This window comes from Rhinopithecus roxellana, chromosome 10, assembly GCF_007565055.1.
Source record: "Rhinopithecus roxellana isolate Shanxi Qingling chromosome 10, ASM756505v1, whole genome shotgun sequence".
Classification (NCBI taxonomy): domain Eukaryota; kingdom Metazoa; phylum Chordata; class Mammalia; order Primates; family Cercopithecidae; genus Rhinopithecus; species Rhinopithecus roxellana.
The window spans coordinates 91,428,104-91,449,449 of NC_044558.1; the positions used below are offsets into that span (position 1 = coordinate 91,428,104).

The 21,346-nt window shown below is 42.8% G+C and overlaps 1 protein-coding gene across 5 annotated transcripts in view; it reads left to right on the forward strand.

Moving 5' to 3' along the window:
* Positions 1 to 16,262, forward strand: part of TBX5 (T-box transcription factor 5) — a 54,338-nt gene extending 38,076 nt beyond the window's left edge. For all 5 annotated transcript variants that reach the window (XM_010380140.2, XM_010380142.2, XM_010380138.2 and 2 more), the window contains 2 exons: positions 3,986 to 4,212; positions 14,079 to 16,262. In XM_010380140.2, the coding sequence (XP_010378442.1) occupies positions 3,986 to 4,212; positions 14,079 to 14,653 (802 nt within the window). In that variant the 3' untranslated portion in view covers positions 14,654 to 16,262. The remainder of the gene's footprint in view (positions 1 to 3,985; positions 4,213 to 14,078) is intronic.
* The last annotated feature ends 5,084 nt before the right edge of the window (positions 16,263 to 21,346 follow it).

Below are 21,346 nucleotides of genomic sequence, written 5' to 3' on the forward strand. Positions count from 1 at the left end.
TGTGGTCTGGGACAAGTCACTTAACCTCTCTGCACCTGCTTTTACTTTTCTTTCTTTTCTTATCTCTTTTCTTTTCTTCTCTCTTTTCTTGTCTCCTCTTCTCTCCTCTCCTCTCCTCTCCTCTCCTCTCCTCTCCTCTTCTCTTTCTTCTCTTTTCTTGAGACAGAGCTTCACTCTTGTTGCCCAGGCTGGTGTACAATGGCATGATCTTGGCTCATTGCAACCTCCACCTCCCAAGTTCAAGTGATTGTTCTGCCTCAGCCTCCCAAGTAGCTGGGATTACAGGCGCCTGCCACCACACTCAGCTAATTTTTGTATTTTCAGAAGAGACAGGGTTTTTCATGTTGACCAGACTGGTCTTGAACTCCAGACCTCAAGTGATCTGCCTGCCTCGACCCCGCAAAGTGCTAGAATTATAGTCGTGAGTCACCATGCCTGGCCCGTCTGCATTTTCTTATCTCTAATGTAAATCTAACTATACCTGTGAAATGAAGTTCTTGCCAGGATCAAATCAGGATAAGCATATAAGTCAAGCAGTACAGTGGCTGGAACATTAGGAGGCACTTGAAGAACAATGTAGATGAGAATGATAATAATGATGATTAAAAAAAGAGCAGACTTTCTTGCTGCCTGTGTTTCCAGAGACACAAGGGCTTTTCAGCTTTCACTTTAATTCTCTTGTGTCCTTGCTTCATGGATGTTCTTAAGCTGTACAAGAAAATAGTTTTATCTTCTCATCTGGAGGACTTTAGAGATTTCTGTCATAGTGATACTAACCACGTTTCTTTGATTGATCATTCCTTTGATCCATGGATGGGCTCTGTGAAAATTGCCCCGCTGTTGTTTGATTCTAACATTTTCTTTCCTTTGCCTGTGTAATTCTATAATGATTGAGAAGTCACTTCCCCTTTCCACGCCCGTATTTTGACACCTGTCAGAGGGATTTGGGGACATTGTATTTCAGGCATTAACAGAGATGTTCATGATCGGTGATGGAGATGATGTTTCAGGCTCCTTAGAGGGAAACAAGCTGTGAGGGACAAGTGGTTATTGGGATAATATTGCTTTTCCCACTTCTGTGTTGGTAATCAAAAGCAGGACTTGGCCTTTCCAGAGAGCAATTTTGCAATTTGGCTGTACTGGAACAGAGAATTCCACGGAGTCCATTGATATATTTTCTTGTAAATTCTCTCAGCCAACATTTTTTGGAGGTTATTTTCTTTAATTAAAAAGCAAAACCTTTCCTATTAAAAATATAAAACCAAAAGAGATTTCCCCCTTCTTGTTGGAGCTCTGACAGTGAAATATTGGAACTAAATGGATCTAAATAGAGTTGCCAGCGACTTTTGACAACTTTCATAATGTTTTATTGTTATTATAATTTTTCTTCTTTTTCTTTTTCTTTCTTTCTTTCTTTTTTTTTTTTTTTTTTTCCATTACGTAGCTTGAACCACAAAGCAAGAGCCATAAAGCTAATCCCATTCCCTTCAGCCTCCTGGCTCCAGGGGGAGATTCTGACTGGTGCGGCCGCTCAGATGGCTCCAGCTTTGGTTCTGAGATGGCACAGGGAAGCTGGGCTAGGAGACCCCTGGGTGTCCCGAGGGTGTCTATAGCCTCATGGAAACTTGGCAGATGCTCGGTGTCCCTGCCTGGCCACTCTGATGTACTTTCACATGACAAACAAAGGCAGGAATATAGGGTAGAGATGTTCACACACTTGAGGGGGTAAAAGTGGAAAGAGTCTTGTGCCCCAAACCCTGCTCCCCTAAAAGCATATTGTGTTGTAAAAATGGAAAGATGTCATTAGGAGACAATGCAAAAGTTAAGAGGAAATGATTGGTTTAGAATTCTAGTTGTGTCTCTTTCTAACTCTGTGATCTTGAACAAGTTGCTTCATCTCCCTGGGTCTCAACTTCCTCGCCTGTAAAATGGGATCAAAAATAATACGTACCACACAGAGTCACAGGAAGGATGAAATGGACAAATTCAAGATCCTTCAAAATGCATTATGTGTAGCTCTTTGCACATGAGATTATTTCAGGTATACTCTTTAATTTTAATAGGTAAGCATTGATTGATTGATTGATCGATTGAGTGAGACAGGGTCTCGCCCCGTCACCCAGGCTGGAGTGCAATGGTGCAGTCATAGCACCCTGCAGCCTCAAACTCCTGGATTCAGGTAATCCTCTTGCCTCAGCCTCCTGAGTTGCTATGACCATAGGCACATAAACATTTGTCTTAATTGCATTAAAAGAACTATAATTAGCACCACAAGCCTGTGATTTCACAGGCTTGATCACTTATAGTGAAGCTTAACTTATTTGGATAAATGATTAATTTTTAAAATGTCATAAGTTAAAGAATGGATTGTTCTATGTCATGGTGAATATTGTGTCTGACTGAAGTTTGGGATTTACTGACGCATGCTCCTTCTAGGGTTCTTAACCTGTTTGATGCCATGGGTTTCTCTTGCAGTGTGTTGAAGTCTATGAATCATCTCTAAGAATAATATGATTAAATGCATGAAATAGAATACATAGGTTACAAGGGAAGCCAGTTATGTTTGAAATATAGTTACCAAAATATTTTATAAATGCTGTATAGCAATATATGCAGTTTGTAAATGCCATGCCCAAGATTCCCTATCCCCATCCTAAATGCTGGATATGGGATGTTAGGGGTCAAGCTCTTCTTGTCTCACATACTTGGATATTTCTCTCTCTTTGTCCCTTTTATCTTGAAGCACCTCCCCACCCCACCTTCTCTCTACTCCTCTGCAGCCTCCCACATCTGATCCATTCCCCACCTGTCTCATTTTCTTTGAGCCTTCTCGTGCTGCACAGCACGATTTTCCTTCTTCCCAGGAGAGGTTTCCACTGCGTCCTTCTAAGGAAAAAAAGTGGGAACACCTGGTATGAAATCTGAAAGTAAGGGAATGTGGAGGACCAATCCTAAGAGTGTGAGGGGCCGGATTTTGAGCACATTGAGGGATGCTATACCTATGATGTCATGGAATTTTTATTATGCTCACTTTGCCTGTGTGAGCCCTGAAGCTCAGGGGAGGGTTACGTGTCAGATGGACACACAGCCCATAAGGGATAGGGATGGGGCCTGGATTGGGAGCTGCGTAATCTTAGATCCCATGCTGTTTTTCTTTCTTTTTATTTTTTAATCTTCTATGTCCTTGTTCCTCCTTCTTTCTCATTTTCTTTCCCCCCCTCTATTCTCTCTGCCCAAAAGAATAACAGTAATTATGATGGTTGCCATTTGTTGAGCATTTACTGTGTGCCATGTACCTTTCTCAGTCTTTTCATGATTAACTCATTAACCCATTTCTTCTATCAACAGTCCTTTGAACTGGGGACATTCATTATCCCTGCTTTATAGATGGGAAAACTAAGGTATGGAGAAGTTAAGTTCATCAGTGGTCACAAGGACAGAAGCTCAGAAGGAAATTCTAAGACACTAGCAGCAATCTATCCAGATGAGAGTAACCTAGGATTATACCTGACCTTCCTAGGTGGTCAGCTACCAGTTTTTACTAACTTCGGGCAATGACCTGAGCCGCATCTTAAAGATGGACACCCACAGGTTAAGTCTAAATAAATACTCAGATTAACTAGCTTTCAAATTAGAGAATTTAAAGACATACGTAGACTAAATTGATGTATTTCAAAATACCATGTGTGTTTATTGATTGTTCAAAGCGGTTCTTAACTGGGGGTGTTTATTTACTTCTCTGCTTAGGTATAGAACTGTTGGTAAATCTACTTGCCTGATATATAAGGCATGAAAAATTAGTACCCAAATATACATTTGTGAAATGTGATGGACATGAATATAACTGGATCATTTTATTCATTAAAGACCCCTTTTTTCCCTTATTCTGTGACTTTTCTGGTGATTCTCTCATGCCTGGTTCAGCCACTCGGGAAATCTGTATCAGGGCACTGATAAGCATAATCTCTTATCTCTTCTCTTTCAGTAAAGAATATCCCGTGGTCCCCAGGAGCACCGTGAGGCAAAAAGTGGCCTCCAACCACAGTCCTTTCAGCAGCGAGTCTCGCGCTCTCTCCACCTCATCCAATTTGGGGTCCCAATACCAGTGTGAGAACGGTGTTTCTGGCCCCTCCCAGGACCTCCTGCCCCCACCCAACCCATACCCACTGCCCCAGGAGCATAGCCAAATTTACCATTGCACCAAGAGAAAAGGTGAGTGTGATCACCTCTGATCAATTCGCTTTCTTTCTTACCTTTTCCTTTCCTTGGGTTGGGGGTGCGGGGGAGGAGTGTGCATTTATTTACTTTATTTAAAAATGTAAACAACACAAAAATACATGGAGATAAGAAATTTAAACCATACAGCCAAAACTAAAAGTTCCCTTGACATGTTCCCACCTCCAGTTCCAGCCCCTTCTTTGGAGAAAGCTTATTTGAAATGTTCAGACCTATTGTATTCATTTATGCACACATGCACACACACACACACACACACACACACACACACACACACACACAAACACGGAGAGTGCAGAGAATGAACTAGATTTATTTTTACTTTTTTTTTTTTTTTTTTTTTTTTGAGATAGGGTCTCGTTCTATCACCCAGACTGTAGTGCAGTGGTGTAATCATGGCTCACTGCAGCCTCAGCCACCTGGGCTTAAGTGATCCTTTCACATCAGCCTCCCTAGTAGCTGGGACTACAGGCATGCATTCACATACTCTACTTTATTTTGCAACCCCCTCTGGTAGGCAGGGAGGTTGCTTGAGTGGTCCCTGATTGTATTACAAGCCATGATGTAGGAAAACCCCTTGTGACTGTGAATATTTCTCTGGCATATGTGTCAGTGTTTCTCCCAAGTGGATTTTGAACTCTTTTTCTTTTTTCTGATAAAAACCAACACACATACACACACACACACACAAATCACAAATGATTTTTACATCTCATCCCCCATTTAAATCTACTAAGCTGAGGCATTCCGTGTTTTTTTTTTTTTTTTTTTTTTTTTTGCCACATGAGAAATGAATGGCTTTTTTTTCTAAGTCATTCAAATCTAAAGGGGCTATGCTAAAGAAAGAATTTCCTGGTGGCCCTTCTTGTGAGCCGGAATAGAAGTGTTTGGCACAGGTGGTGTGGTGGAATTCAGCTTGCTAGAACCATTGCTTGGCGTGAGCTATAGATGGCATGGTGGGGAGACTGCAGGCTTTGGGGACAGAGAGATGCAGGTTCAAATCTCATTTCTGTTCCCTGTTTCTTGTGTGACCTCACTCAGGTCTAGCCTCTCCTAGCCTTGGTTTCTCACTTTGTGAATGATGATGTTCCCTAAAGCATCTGATAGTTAGCAAGCACCCAGTAGGTGGTAGCTATGATTGGGTATGTGGCAGGTATCACTCCAGAAAGTGATTCCCAGGAGGAATCTGCCTCTTGTCTTTTGGTCTGGCATTAATTTAATCAGTCTTCCCAGGGAAGACTGCCTCTCTAGGTGAGAGCTTGGGAAGACAGATGCAGAGGGGATAGTGTAGGCTAAAGCTTACATTTATGGTCTGCAGAATAAATCAGGATGAAGTTCACCTTTGCAATTAAAAAATTTTTTATAAATAGTGACAAGTTACTTAACCTTTCCAAGCCTCATTTAAAAAAATCTGTAAATTTGGCCTCAGGGTACGACTCATCTCATAGGCTTGGTGCAAAGATGTCAAAAAATCATACACATTATATGTTATCTCAGGGTTGACTCAGAAAGTAGTAACTGTTTTGCTCTAAACGACACCAGTGTTAATCTACAAAGTGGCCTGTTGAACCTCACAGCCTCAGTGGTCAACACAAGCCTTTGTGAATCCAGTACCCAGTGCCTAGACCTTTAGGAGAAAACAACTCGCTAACAACCAATAGGAATGGATGCTTTGGTAGCTTTTTCTGGAGCTGGGGTTACATGAGGAAAGTAACACAGTTTGACTATTTGACACTTACCAATCTTGTGTTTTAAAGGAGGGAAGAGCTGTCATTGCTATTTACATGGGGCTGGGAGCTGACCTGGGTGAGGCCTGACTTCCAGACTTACCTGAAGCCAATCCAAACTCCTTGAATCTCAAAGGCCTGAGCAATATCACTCCAACAGGCTCCCTGGCATGACTCCCGGCACATCTGCTGCCGGATGGACTGGAGACCAGATGCCTGCAAATATGTCTGCCTCTTTAGGCATGAGCAGGAGGTTAAGAATGTCCCATGGGATACAGGTCCCTGAATAGAGATTCTGTTTTATATTATATCTAAGGGTGCCCTTCCTAAGTCCCAGATCAAGCTTTTTCGACAACACTATGGAGTAGATGCTATTATTAGCCCACTTTACCAATGGGGAAACTGAGGCTCAGAAAGGTTCCAAACAAAAACTGCCAGTGGTTCTTGAACCCCAGCCTGGTCTACAGATTCTAAACCTGTGCATTTCACCACCACTCTATACTGTCTTGGTTACCTTTGCTCATCTGCTACAGTCTCAAAATTTCATTTTCCACTGAAGATCTGTCTTTGAGACTGGGTCAGACATGCTGATTAAGAGCTCACCAGGTTTGAATTAGGGAGCTCTAATCAATTAAATTAATGCCAGACCAAAAGACGGGCAGGAAGAAGTTAAAAAGGATCATGATGCTTTTCAGGTTCAATATTTACAGCAGCATCCTTATAAATGCATTCCTGAAGGATGCGGCGGGGAGGCTTTGAATGCAAGGTTCACAAACCTCTTAGGTTATGACTTGACTTTCATGGAACATTTAATGGATCCTCGGATGAACTTAAAATCAACTTGGAGGGGCCACTGGGGGAGATGGAGTTGGGGGCTGATCCATTGTAGAAATACTCACAGTTTGCAGCTGTGTTCCCATGGGCGAGTTGTTTTACCTTTCTGGGCCTCAACTATCTTTTGTGCAAAGTGAGAATAACAATAGCACGTGTTTGATATGGTTGTGATGAGAGGAAATGAGATCATCCACAGAAAGCACCTAGAACAGTGTCTGGCAGCTATGAGTGCTCAATAAACATGTGCTTGCCTCAGGCCTGCCCTTATGAAGCTCACACTGTTGCAAGCAGGTCAGACATTACACAAGTAATTATAAATTGCTTAATTGAAATTGTGAAGCCTGGCACTGTGACTCACACCTGTAATCTCAGCATTTTGAGAGGCTAAGGTTGGAGGACTGCTTGAGCCCAAGAGTTGAGACTAGCCTGGGCAACATAGTGAGACTCCATCTCTACAAAAAATAAAAAATTAGCCTGGCGTGTTGGCACATGCCTGTGGTACTAGCTAACCCAGGAGGCTGAGATGGGAGGATTGCTTGAGCCCAGGAGTTCGAGGCTGCAGTGAGCTGTGATTGCACCACTGCACTCCAGCTTGGGTGACAGAATGAAACCCTGTCTCAAAGAAAAAATAAAATAAATAAAATAAAATAAATGATTGAATGCTATAAAGAAGATATACAAAGTGTTAAGGAATATCAAACTGGAATGTCAGTCTAGGGTGGGAGATCAGGGAAGCATTGAGACTGAGATCAGAGGAGAGTGAGTGTTGGATAGGAGAAGTGGGCGGTGTGAGGGTATCCACACATAGAGGAAAGCATGCATGAAGCCCCTTGGCTGAGGGAGAGCCTGCCACCTGGGAGTGAACAGAAGGCTGGGATGTTGGCACTCAGGGCGAGGGCAAAGTGGTGGGGCATGAGGGCTAGAGACAAAGGCAGGGACCAGCGAGATGGCAACTTGTATAAGCCATTTTAATGAAGGACGTCAGATTTTATCCTACCACCAGTGCACATCCATTGGAGGGATTTAAATTTGTGAGTAACATGCCTAAGTTCTTCATTTGGAAGCCGTCACTTTGCTCTGATAGCACAGGACTATTTAGTTGGCACCAGAGACCCATTGAAAGGCCATCGTGCGGTCTGAAACAGGAGATGGTGGCTCCCACCAGGGTGTGGGGAGAAGCTAGAGATGTGGGTGGAATCAGGTCTTAGTGGCGGGTTGGCGATAACAAGGTGAAGAATTGCCCCTTCTTTGTGGATTTGGAAACCAACACTGGGGAACTTACCCGAAGTCACCCAGCTCATGAGTGGCCCAGCTTGAGATGTACACTGAGGCCTGTGGGCTCGGGGTGAATGGGGTGTGCACCCTGGAGAAATCCTTTCACCTTTCCAGAAACCTCTGCCCTTCTCACCTCCCTCCACCCCCAAAAGGGAGCTCCCAGTGACAGGGAACATTCCAGCCAAGGGCTCTCTGTCCTGCCTAGGAGACAACAAATAGCAATTCATCATCAGCCTCCACATTGTAAAGTGATAAGAAATCAGCTGAGGTTTCCTTCCAGTTGGGATTCTCGTTAAGTGATAACTCCATGGGTGGTTTTCCCCCTGGCCCCTGCCTGCCCCACTATCTGACTTCCCCTCATTGTCTGTCTCCTTTCCAATGAGCCCAGGAGTCAGGCTCAGGCAGGCAGGCCAGAGGGCTCCTTGTGTTTGGAACCGGCTGTCTCCAAACTATCTCTCCCGATGGATTGAGCCAAAAAAGCCGGGAAGGTCTTTTATCAATGCCACTCAATCAAATCCAGGACCCCAGGGCTTGGGACAGCACTTGTCTGTCTTTCTCCCTCCCACCCCTGACTCTCACCCCAACTTACATTATAAAGCAAAAGCAACCCAAATAAAGATTCTAGCATAGCCAGGAGTTGAATCAGATATTCAAAGGAAAGTTAGAGATTGAGAGGGGAAGGGGAATTAGATATGGAAAAGGGCTTTGCAGGGTGCATTTTCTCAGTGCTGTGTGTTTTAAAATGAGATTTCACATCCATTCCTTTGCTGATTCTCCAGCTCCCTGCAGCAGTCTTTGAACCAGGGGAGATGCCACCCATCTCTGTTTTGCAGGGGTCTAATGGAGGACCAAGAGACAGGGTTAGATTCTAAGCTTATGTGGCCGATGAGTGGCAGAACTGGGATGGATGCATCAGGTTAATCTTCATTTATTGAGCACTTAATGTATAATGGACACTGTGCTAGGTGCTTGGGATAAGTGGAGGACACAGTGGAAAAGGCTCCTGCTCTCAAGAAACTTGTATTCTTACTGGATGGGACATATAATAAGCCAGTAAGTAAATATAATGATTTCAGGTAGTGACTAGGTGATATTTGGAACTGACTCTTTTGATTTCTAGTTGAGAATCTTCCCACAATACCATTCCAACTCTTTCTACTTTATGCTAAGAGCTAAGAGCATGGGGACATCAAAAACAAATAACAACAACAAAAACAAAAAACCAGTCATCCACCCACTCATCTGCCCACCCACCCATCCATCCACCCACCATTCACCCGTCCACCCACCCATCCACCCACTCACTCATTCCTTCATCCACCCATTCATCAATCATCTATCTATCCACTCACTCATCCATCCACCCACTCATCCATCCACTCACTCATCCATCCACCCACTCATCCATCCACCCATCCCCCAACCCATCCACTCACCTATCCACCCACTCATCCATCCCCCCACCCATCTATCAACCCTTCCATCTACCTACCCATCCACCCACTGATCCATCCACTCACTCATTCATTCACCCATCTATCCATTCACCCATCTACCCACCCACCAATCCAAGCATCCATTCACCCATCCAACCACCCATCCATCCACCCACTCATCCACCCACTCATCCATCGATCCTCTCACTCATTCATCCATCCCCCCATCCACCCACCCATACATCTACGCATGCATTCACCCACCCATCCATCTATCTACTCATCCATAAGAGTCAAGATTTGCTACCTTTTCATGTTGGCTGAGCATGTAGGGTTGCATGAAATGGAAAGCCTGGGGCCATCTGTCAGAATGAGCACTGCTTTGTGAGTCAGAAGGCCTGAATTATAGCCACCTTCCCAACTTGCTGAAGGTCACTCAGCTAGAAAGATTACTACTCTGAGTTTCAGGGTCTCTGTCTGGGAAGACTCGACAATGGTTCTTCATCTGAATGAACTGAATTGGCAAGAGAAATGACCCATTTGGGAATAGTGACAATATTTGCTCAATAGGATTAGTATTTGAAAGCACTCTGTGAGGTTTCCAGCTCTGTAATCTACCCAAATACTTTTAAGTATGGGACAGCTTTCAGAATGCTATCTGTCCAGTCTTCCAAAAGAGAAAGAGGGAAAAGAGAATGGACCCAGGTCATTTGGACAGACAAGATTTGAATGCCTTATGTGCAAGGAAGATAAAAACTCCACTGCCCTTAGTATTACCTCAAATTAAATCTCATAAAAAGCTCAGGTATTATCTCCACTTACAATCAAGAACTGAGATTGAAATGACCCAGTGATTCATCCACAGTCACATGGCCAGTGAGCACTGGAGCCATAACTCTGTGCCTTAATATCTGTGCCCTGGATACATTACTAAAGTCTCTTCATCTAGAATCAAAAACATCTAGAAAAGTCCAAAGTACTAGGGTTTTCTACAGCGCCATGACATCATGAATGGTCAGAATCAGGAGGCACTTTACTGTTACCTAAGAGACTCATTTGGGTTTAGAATAGTTGCAATGTAATTGACCACTCTTAATATGCAACTTTCTGAAGCCAAGTTGTGGACTCTTCTCATCAGAAGACTTGATACTTAACTCTTAACGCCCCCCCCCACACACAACCGCACATTTACCAACCCTGAAAGCTAATCATGACTTGGCCGGAGATAGGTCTTTGCTGTTGAACAGTTATTGGGCTCTCAAAAAGAAAAATGAAAAACAGAAACAAACTGAGCCATAACCAAAATAAACACAGAGATTACATCCCGAGCATTTATCATGACTGACCTGAAATGTGTATCCTTGAGTTGGAATTTCTTTACAATGTGATGAGGCCTGAGAGGAATTTGAGAATATTCAGTACCTGCTTTTATCAATAAGCCAAGATTGAGTTTTTCTTAGTGCTCTGCATTAGATCTTTGGGGTATTAAAGACTGGAATGTATCATTTTACGATTTTCCAAAATGTGTTCCGGCCGTTTTCTTATTATTCTTCCTTTTTTACTTGTAACAAATCTGGAAGGGGATCAGAAACTTGAGAATAGTTAGTTTGCCTTGTTTTTTTTTTTTCTCTGGCCAAGGGTGCCCTGCAGCTGTACTTTCTATTATTGAAAAGGGGAACAGCCTGGTTAAATGGAAAACCCAAAGGTTATGATTCCAGCAACAATGGAAACACTCAGGTTTATGAATCTGGGGGGTGGAAGGAAGAATGGAAGGAAAGGAATCAAGGGAGGAGGTGGTGAGGACAAAACGAAGCTGAGTATAGCAATGTCTTCAAGACTCCAAACACACACACACACACACACACACACACACACACACACACACACACAAAACCGCACAGTTAAAAGGTGAAAAATGTAGCCATTCACTCATCTGGATGTTTTCAAACATCTGCATGGTTGGCATGATGTAGATAGAACACCTGGAAGAATGTGTTTTTCATATTTTTTTTTTTTTTTGGTACAAACTTTTTGGGCATCCTATAGGTCCCAGATGTGGCCCAGAAGGAGTCTAGCTGAAAATAAGTTTGCTTGCCGTTAAGTGGGCACAACCCTAACATAGATATGTTTTGTTTGTGGACACTTTTGGCTTATATGTGGGTGTCACTTGGACATTGATACAAATGGAGCTGGTTGGTGGAACCCAAACCCAATCTACTCTACCTGGGTTGGGGAACTGTTTTACAAGCCAGTCCAAAGCCAAAAGATTTACTCTTGAGTCAATGGCTTACTTGTGTCTTTATATCTCAGGACCACCTCTCAGTCGCAGAGTGTCAGCCTCCCTCATTTACTGCTCATGGTAGGATGGACTGGGATTGAGGACATGCACCAAAAACAGGATCATGTCTACCCTGTTCACCACTCTATCTCCAGCACCTGGCACAATACCTAGCACTTTGGAGCAGCTCAGTAATTATCTATTATATGATTGCTTGAGTGGCACTGGATATTAGAAATCTAGAGAGTTAGAAGCAAGGCGTGTAGGCAAAGTCAATCCAATCTGGCTTGGATTCCAGCCTCTGTTCCTTCTCAGCCATGTGACCTTGGGCAAGTCACTTCTCTGAGCTTTAGTTCTGCCTTTATGGAGACAGGCATTACAGCAGACACTGTAATTGAGGAATTACTGTGAGATGAAGAGTAAGGTCACGTAGTAGGTACTCAATAAATAATAGCTCTGATCATTTCCTCTTGTTATTTAGTTCAGCATTCTGTTTTCATGGCCATCAGCCATCACAGTGAGTTGCATGGATGCCCCAGTGTTTCATTTTTCTTCACTTCTCCAAAGACAGACGTAACTCCTTAACATTTATTGACTAGAAAGAGACAGAAAGATGAGGAAAGAGAATTTTCAGTTTGGAAGGTAAAATTTCAGATGAGTAATGAGTCTGTGTTGAGGTTTACACCTTGGTAGATATACCCAAGCATTGCTTCCCCTGAAGGGAATACCTTGAGGGTATTACTGTGAATTATGTCTGCCATGAGCTTGACTGGTGGTGTTGCCCCTGCAACAAGAGCTGTTCATGTTGACGGAAATCAGGAGACTTATATGCTCAATCTTACGTAGTTCTTAGCTACCCAGTAAGGTAAGTATTACTCACTTTGATTCAGAGATGATGATGAGTCTCTGAGCATAGATGCCCTGCTGGTATCACACAGATATTAAGTAAAGGAGCCTGATTCAAATCCAGACATGTCTAGGCTTCTTAACCTGGGGTCTGCGTTTTAGGGAGTTTTTGAACTCCCTGGAATTGTATGCAAAGCCTTGTATGCACATGCAGTTTTCAAAACGTGTTTCAATGCAGTTTTCTAGGAAAGAGCCCAGCACTTTTGCTTGTTTTCAAAGGGGCCAGTGGCCCCAAAGTGGTGAAACGAGACCCCCTTTCAGAGACAGAACTATCTCCACTGCCCTACACTAGGAAATAACTAGTGCACTGGGAAGGGAAGTGACTTGCTCAGCAGGAAACAGCAACACATTAACTTGTACCAACTTAACAAGTATTAACTAGGCACCTGCTCACATAAAGAATCAGGAAAGCATTTGAACATTCATTCAAGCTCCCTCCCACTCATCCATGCATCCATCCATCCATCCATCCATCCATCCATCCATCCATCCATCTATCGTACAAATATTTATTGCATGCCTTCTCTATGTATCAAGACAGTGAAAAACAAGGACTTTGCAGTCAGACTACTTGGATTCTAATCCTGGATCTACTGTTTATCAGCCATGTAAAACCTTGGGCAAGTTTCTTAACCTCCATGAGTCCTTTTTTTTCTCATCTGTAAGATAAGGATAATAGTAAAACCCACCTGGTAGGGTTGTTATGAGGATTAAATGCATTACTTTATGGAGAGTGCTTAGAATCGTGCTACGCAGAGTACACACTATATGTGTTTGTCTTGACTTATTGTTGATGCTCTTGTTAATAGTAGGTGTTTACTAGGTTCTGGGAATAAAGTGACGGATAAGGCAGACAATGTCCTGCTTTTATGAAATTTACATGCTGGAGAAGAGGAAAGATAATAATAATGGCTATTTATTTATTTTTGAGATGGGAGTTCTCACTGTGTTGCCCAGGCTGGTCTCAAACTCCTGGGCTCAAGTGATCCTCTTTTCTCGGCCTCCCAAGCAGCTGGAACTATAGGTGTGCACCACTGCACCTGGTTAGTTGCTATTTATTGAGTGTTTCTGGGCTTTGGACTAAGTGCTTCGTGTATTTTTCCGTTTAATTCTTAACACTGCCCTTTGTAGGAAATGCTATTATTTCCCTTTCCATCTTACAGATGAAGAAGCTGAACTCAGAAAGGTCAAACTGTTTGCATAGAACTCCATAGCCTAAGGTCTTAACCACTACAGTCCACCCCTCTTTTTTTGTTTTCAGAATGGTGGTTAGGGCTAACAATCTCTCAGGCTTTATTCTTCAGTACTTTGGCCAAATAACTGTCTCCACTTTTAGCTGCCTGGTGCCTGCTCCTGGCCTCACTGCTGTCTCTCCTGTCTTCACAGAGGAAGAATGTTCCACCACAGACCATCCCTATAAGAAGCCCTACATGGAGACATCACCCAGTGAAGAAGATTCCTTCTACCGCTCAAGCTACCCACAGCAGCAGGGCCTGGGTGCCTCCTACAGGACAGAGTCAGCACAGCGGCAGGCCTGCATGTATGCCAGCTCTGCGCCCCCCAGTGAGCCTGTGCCCAGCCTGGAGGACATCAGCTGCAACACGTGGCCAAGCATGCCTTCCTACAGCAGCTGCACCGTCACCACTGTGCAGCCCATGGACAGGCTACCCTACCAGCACTTCTCTGCTCACTTCACCTCGGGGCCCCTGGTCCCCCGGCTGGCAGGCATGGCCAACCATGGCTCCCCACAGCTGGGAGAGGGAATGTTCCAGCACCAGACCTCCGTGGCCCACCAGCCTGTGGTCAGGCAGTGTGGGCCTCAGACTGGCCTGCAGTCCCCTGGCACCCTTCAGCCCCCTGAGTTCCTCTACTCGCATGGTGTGCCAAGGACTCTGTCCCCGCATCAGTACCACTCAGTGCATGGAGTTGGCATGGTGCCAGAGTGGAGCGACAATAGCTAAAGTGAAGCCTGCTTCACAACAGACATTTCCTAGAGAGAGACAGAGAGAGATAGAGGAGAAAGAGAGAGAAGGAGACAGACAGTAGCCAAGAGAACCCCACAGACAAGATTTTTCATTTCACCCAATGTTCACATCTGCACTCAAGGTCGCTGGATGCTGATCTAATCAGTAGCTTGAAACCACAATTTTAAAAATGTGACTTTCTTGTTTTGTCTCAAAACTTAAAAAAACAAACACAAAAAGCTGAGTCCCACCCCCCACGACCACCACACTCATCAACCAGCCACATTCACACCACTCCCCAGATCTCTTCCCCCATTCCTTCTTTTGGGCTCCAGAGAGTCTTGCCTCATTGAGTGTTTTTCCCTGGTGCGTAGTTGGAGTCTTTCCCTGTCTTGGTGTTAATGTTGACATTGTTATAAAATAAATGATAATATATTTTTTTCTTTCAATTTTCTTAATGGGACCCAGTCCCTTATTTGGTGGGAGGTCTGAGGCAAGTATATTTCAAAATGTGTACTTGCGGGATTCCCTTCAAGTAAACCACCCCTGAAACCTAAATTCACTTTTCTCCTTGACTAAGAAAAGCACCTACCTCTGCCATGCGATGTGTTTCTGAAAAGCCTCCCTATGTCCCCATTTGCTTTGGTTTTGTCCTGCCTTCTCCAATATCACATGCTCAGTTTTGCCTCTACTTACCCATGGAGTCAGGATAACACTGACGCCCCCTGGCATCCTGTCTTATTCAGCCCTACCGTCTTGCCAGCTCTGTCTTTCCAACTGTCTGTCGCTAAAATGTGGCCTATAGCTTCCCTTCCGGAAAGCTTGCTTTGAAAAACTTAAAAAGCCCCGGTTTACATGCAGGCAGGACTGTGATAACAGTGCAAGGTCTGTGTTGACAAGAGTTGTGGACAAAAAGCCAAAATAAATATTCTTCCTGATTAAAAAAAAAAGAAAACTTGAAAAAAAAACCAAGGCCAGCCCAACCTTCCAAACCTCCATCACCAACAATCCAAACTGGATGTGAAGCAAAATGCATAATTCTTACAGAAGAGGCAAGACACGGTCACCGATGATGTCCCTCCAAAGAAACCACGCCCACACCAATGCCGACACAAAACTGTGTTTACTGAAAGCCGAAAACAGTATTAAAAAAAAGTGTGTAAGTAAAGTGTTATGGTAGGGTTCTTCAGATGTAATATTTTACTGGTACTATTTATTTATAAATAGGAATTTTAATTAAGTAATAACATGAAATGAAACCCAGCATACGAGCTGGCCGAGAGCTTTTAATTTTATTGATACTCAAAACCAAGTTTGTGTTTTTTTGTTTTTTTCCTCTTTCGAATGTGCTTTGCTTTTTCTGATTAAAAATAAGTTTTTTTCCTTTTTTTTAAACAGACCCTAATAAACAGAACAGGGTAAGATGTGAGGCTGAGTGTGTTTAAGTACGTGAGAGAGTGCGCGTGTGTTTGTAAGTGAGTGTCCCTATGCGATTATGTCTTTTTATGTTGCTAAGGGGGGAGGGTGAGGACTAAGTACTCGTGCCTTATATTTGTGTGCCAATTAATGCCTAATAAATACCATGTGCTTAAACAAGTACAAGGAACTTGAACACCCATTTTTTTTTCATGTTCTTTCTACCGACTGAATAGAGGGGATAGGAAGTGGAGGAAACAGGAAGGAGTTGCATGTGAATTTCTCACCCCACCTGATTTCTCATGCCCATCTCAGGGGAATTTGGGATCCATTGTCCTTGAGTGTGATGAAGCTGAATATATGTATCCACTGGTTTATATCCCTGGAATGAAGTTATTTGTTTTAATGGAATTTGTGTAGGCATCGGAGAAGAAAAGTCTTTAGGAATTCCAACTGATTTAAAACAGTATCGGTCATACTATATGTAACACCTAATGTTTGGGTTTTTCAAGAATCTCTTTCTCTGAATTAATTGTTGGAGCCAGGCATTTTGGAGGTTCCACTGCAAATAACTTTATGAATCGTTAGTGAATCAGATATTTATTTTAAATCCATGGATCTAGGATTTGTGAACTTGACCTCTAGAACACATATGGGACAGAAGAGAGCAGCAAATTGGTAAGTACATTTGTGCTGCAGATTTGTTCTGTTTTTGTAATTTTGATGCCCACACCCCTCAAATTATCAAGAGCTATCAAATATGCCACATCCCCTTGAAAAAGAAACAAATGGCTTGTTGATTACAAATTATTCATTTAATCAGGTCTCCTGGGACCTTTCCCAGGCAAAGAAGCCCTGAGAAGTGTGAATTAATTATAAAGAAATGACAGTTCAGCTTCTTTCAAGTGCAATGGAGAAACTAGGTCAATGGCTTTCCTGTTCCCCCAAAGGACTGCATTAGTAAAGTTTCACTGAACAGGTTCTGACTGTGCTCCAAATAGATATTTATTCTGATGGGTTCAGATTTTTTTAAAAAAAGAGTTGCCTTCGAAGAAATTGCCTTTGAAACTAATTTTATCAACTCTATACAACAGTCAGTCTTACCCTTTCAGAGGAACATCATCCAAATTAGGAATCAGCGTCCCCACCCCACAGCTCAAACAGTTGCCACCATTGGAAAATCATTAAAAACATGTTCACAGCAAGTTTCACAAATCAGACAAGGGACACTGTCATTTCATAACCAATACAGGTTAACCTCTTTGGGTTCCAAACGATTGTTATAGTGGATCTTTTCACTGAATCAGTAGGATTAAGGATACAATGTCCAAGAGTTAATGTCGTTTCATCATGGTGTTGATAAAACCATGGTAAGGCACAATGCACATTGTTACATTCCGATAATATATTTGGTGGGTGCTTGCTTTAGACTGGGCGTGTGGTAAGTACCGGGGACACAGCAGTGAACAAAAAGAGAGGGGCTGTCTCCTTTGGAACTTACGATTTAGTGAGAGAAACAGCCTTTAGGAAATTATGTGCATCTTCAGTGGATTGCGGCAGTGGAAATTACTATGAAGACAGACTGCACGATGGCATAAAGGGATAAGGCAAGGGGTCCTAACGCCATCTGGGGGAGATGACTCTTGAGCATAGCCCTAGTGATGAGTAGGAATTAATCAGGTGAAAGGTTGGGAGGAAAAAGATTGCAGACACAGGGAATAATGTGTGCAAATGTCCTGAGGCAGAAATTGTGATGGAGGAAATGACATGTAGGTTTGTCGATCACCCAGTTCACATTCCTTCATTCAGTAACATGTAGGAAAGTTCCACTATGTGCGGTCGATATCTTTACTTGTACAGGACCTACTAATTGTGATAGGCTCTTTTCCAGGTAATTTCTAAAGTTGCAGAGGACAGACTCTGGATATGTGAGATGGTAGGTTTTTTTTGTGTGTGTTCAGGAGAGGAGTATTACAGCATCTGCCTGGCTTCTGGTCCTCTACAGTTTGGGACCCAAGCTTATAGGGTAGAAGAAACACAAGAACTTTCAAGAGGGTCAGCTCATTAGTATTCTTGAGCTCAGAGAGGTTGAAAATTCCCCCCAGATTACACAGCTGGTGTGTGGCAGGGTTTACCATGAAACCTAAGTTAGCCCAAGCCTTAAGTTTCCTCCTCTCTAAAAAGGAGATAATTGGCTGGATTTGGTAGCTCATGCCTGTAATTTCAACACCTTGGGAGGCCAAGGATGGAGGATTGCTTAAGCCCAGGAATAAGTCTGAGAAATATAGCAAGACCCCTGTCTCTACAAAAAAAAAAAAAAAAAAAAAAAAAAAAAAGAGAAGATATTCTACATGCTTCAAAGAACTGTTGTGCATTTAAGTGAGATAATATCTGTGAAAGTTTCCAGTGAAGTATTTAACAAGTAGGTGTTCAACAAATGCTTGAAAGACTTTAATCAATGAAATGCAAGTTAAATATAATTTTTTAAATCATTGACTTGGCAAATGTATATTTTAAAAATAATATTACCTATTGCTAATGAGAAAGTAGGAAATCTCATAAACTAATGGTTGGGAATACAAATTAGATAAACCTTTGCAAGGAGAGTTTGCAAAATGTATCAAAAGTGTTAATGTGCAAATCATTTAATCTGATAATTCTGCTTTGAGGAATTGGTCTGAAGGAAATCATCAGAGATGTATATAAACATTTATTTTCTAGGAAGTCTATCATGATTTTTTAAAATCATGCAAAATAGGAAACAGCCTTAATATCCAATAATATGGAGTTGGTTAAATAAATTAGTGCATGATGAAATACCACATGGCCATTAAGAAACACATTTGTGGGCCAGGTGTGGTGGCTCACGCCTGTAATCCCAGCACTTTGCAAGGCCAAGACAGATCACCTGAGGTCAGGAGTCCAAGACCAGCCTGGCCAACATGGTGAAACTCCATCTCTACTAAAAACACAATAATTAGCTGGTGGTGCATGCATGTAATTCCAGCTACTCGGGAGGCTGATGCAGGACAATCTCTTGAACCTGGGAGGCAGAGGTTGCAGTGAGCCGAGATGGCGCCACTACAGTCCAGCTGGGATGAAAGAGCGAGACTCCGTCTCAAAAAAAAAAAAAAAAAAAGAAAGAAAAGAAAAGAAACACATTTGTGGAGATGTTTAAGATTCACTGCAAGCAAAAGAAGCTTCAAGTAGCTTGCACAGCAGCTTCCAATTTTATTAAACACACCAGTACATATTCACACTTGAAACAAAAGCACTCTTAGGATGTATAACAATAACAGTGATGGGATTGTGGGTGTTCAAATTTTCTTTGTTCTTTTGGGGATGTCCCAGTTTTCCTCATGATGAAGATGAATTATCTTTGTAACTAGAAGTAGAATTAGTAAATAAAATCTAGCTTGTTGTTTGTTCATTGAAATGAGTCTGTGAGGAAGATGGGACACTCCTGTCTACCTTGAGGAGGAGGGGATAAAGCTTCCATAATGAGAGCCATTGGCCCCATCAGTGACAAAGCTGGGTACTGGTACCGACCAGCCAACTGCTCATCATGGAATGTTCCATATTCAACTAAAAGACAAGGTGACGCCTGGATATTTCTCTTTGTCTTCACTTTCTGAGGGTGCTATTTGTGTGTTTTCTTGGTCCTCTTGGGAGGTTAGACTATGGCGTGGGATGAGCTATTATTCCCTTTTAATAAACACAACACACGTGTTGAATCAGGTACTCATTTATCTCACCTTTGTTCTCTAACTGAACTGGGTTATAAAATTCACTCTGTCACTTACTGCCTTTGTGACCTTGGGCAAGTCACTGAACCTCTTTGATCTTCCATTTGATCATATGTAAAATGGGGTTACTATGAGTATCCCAGAGATTCCTCGTTTGTCTGAGGATTCAATGAGACAATGAGCATAAAATGCTTAGCACAGAGCCTGGTGTATTAGTCTGTTCTCAGCTGCTAATAAAGACATACCCAAGACTGGGTAATGTATAAAGAAAAAGAGGTTTGATGGACTCACAGTTCCACACGGCTGGGGAGGCCTCACAATTATGGTGGAAGACAAAGGAGGAGCAAAAGCACGTCTTACATGGTGACAGGCAAGAGAGCTTGTGTAGGGGAACTGCCCTTTATAAAACCATCAGGCTTTGTGAGACTTATTCACTACCATGAGAACAGCATGGGAAAGACCCGCCCCCATGATTCAATTACCTCCCACCAGGTCCCTCCCAGGACACTTGGGGATTATGGGAGCTACAAGTTAAGATGAGATTTGGGTGGGGACACAGCCAAACCATATCACCTGGTATAGAGAAAATGCTCAATAGCTGTTAGCTCATGAAAAGATTAACTAGGATTTATAATTTTTTTTTTTTTTGAGATGGAGTTTTGCTCTTCTTGCCCAGGCTGGAGTGCAATGGTGCGATCTCAGCTCACCAAAACCTCTGACTCCCATGTTCAAGCGATTCTCCTGCCTCAGCCTCCCAAGTAGCTGGGATTATAGGCATGTGCCACCATGCCCAGTTAATTTTGTCTTTTTAGTAGAGATGGAATTTCTCCATGTTGGTCAGGCTGGTCTCGAACTTCCGAATTCAGGTGATCCACCAGCCTTGGCCTCTCAAAATCCTGGGATTACAGGCATGAGCTACCACGCCCGGCCAGATTTATAATTATTAATGCTGCTTCTTCTTGTCTTTCTCCTCTTCCTTCTCTTGTTGGAAAATTTGCCCCTATAATCTTCTACTATTTTTATAATAGACCTAAGCTCAGCAGGGGTTAGAAAACATCACCGTCATCATCCTGACCACCACTGCCACCACCACTACCGTCATCAGTACCATCACTTTCAACAATAATTAAAACACAGCTTTCCCACAGGCATCATCTTAAATCTTCTTTAAATATCTGACTTTGGGCCAGGTGCAGTGGCTAATGGCTCACACCTATAATCTCCGCACTTTGGGAGGCTGAGGCAAGAGGATAGTTTTGAGGCCAGGAGTTCAAGGCCAGCCTGGGCAACATAGTGAAACCTCATCTCTATAAAAATTTTTAAAATTAGCCAGGCATAGTGGAATGCATCTGTAGTCCTAGCTATTTGGAAGGCTGAGGCAGGAGGATTGCTTGAGTACAAGAGTTGGAAGTTCCAGGGAGCCATGATTGAGCCACTGCATTCCAGCCTGAGTGACAGAGGGAGACCGTTTCTCTCTAAAAATAATAAAATAAAATAAATAGCTGGTTTTGTAAGTGACTGTCGACTT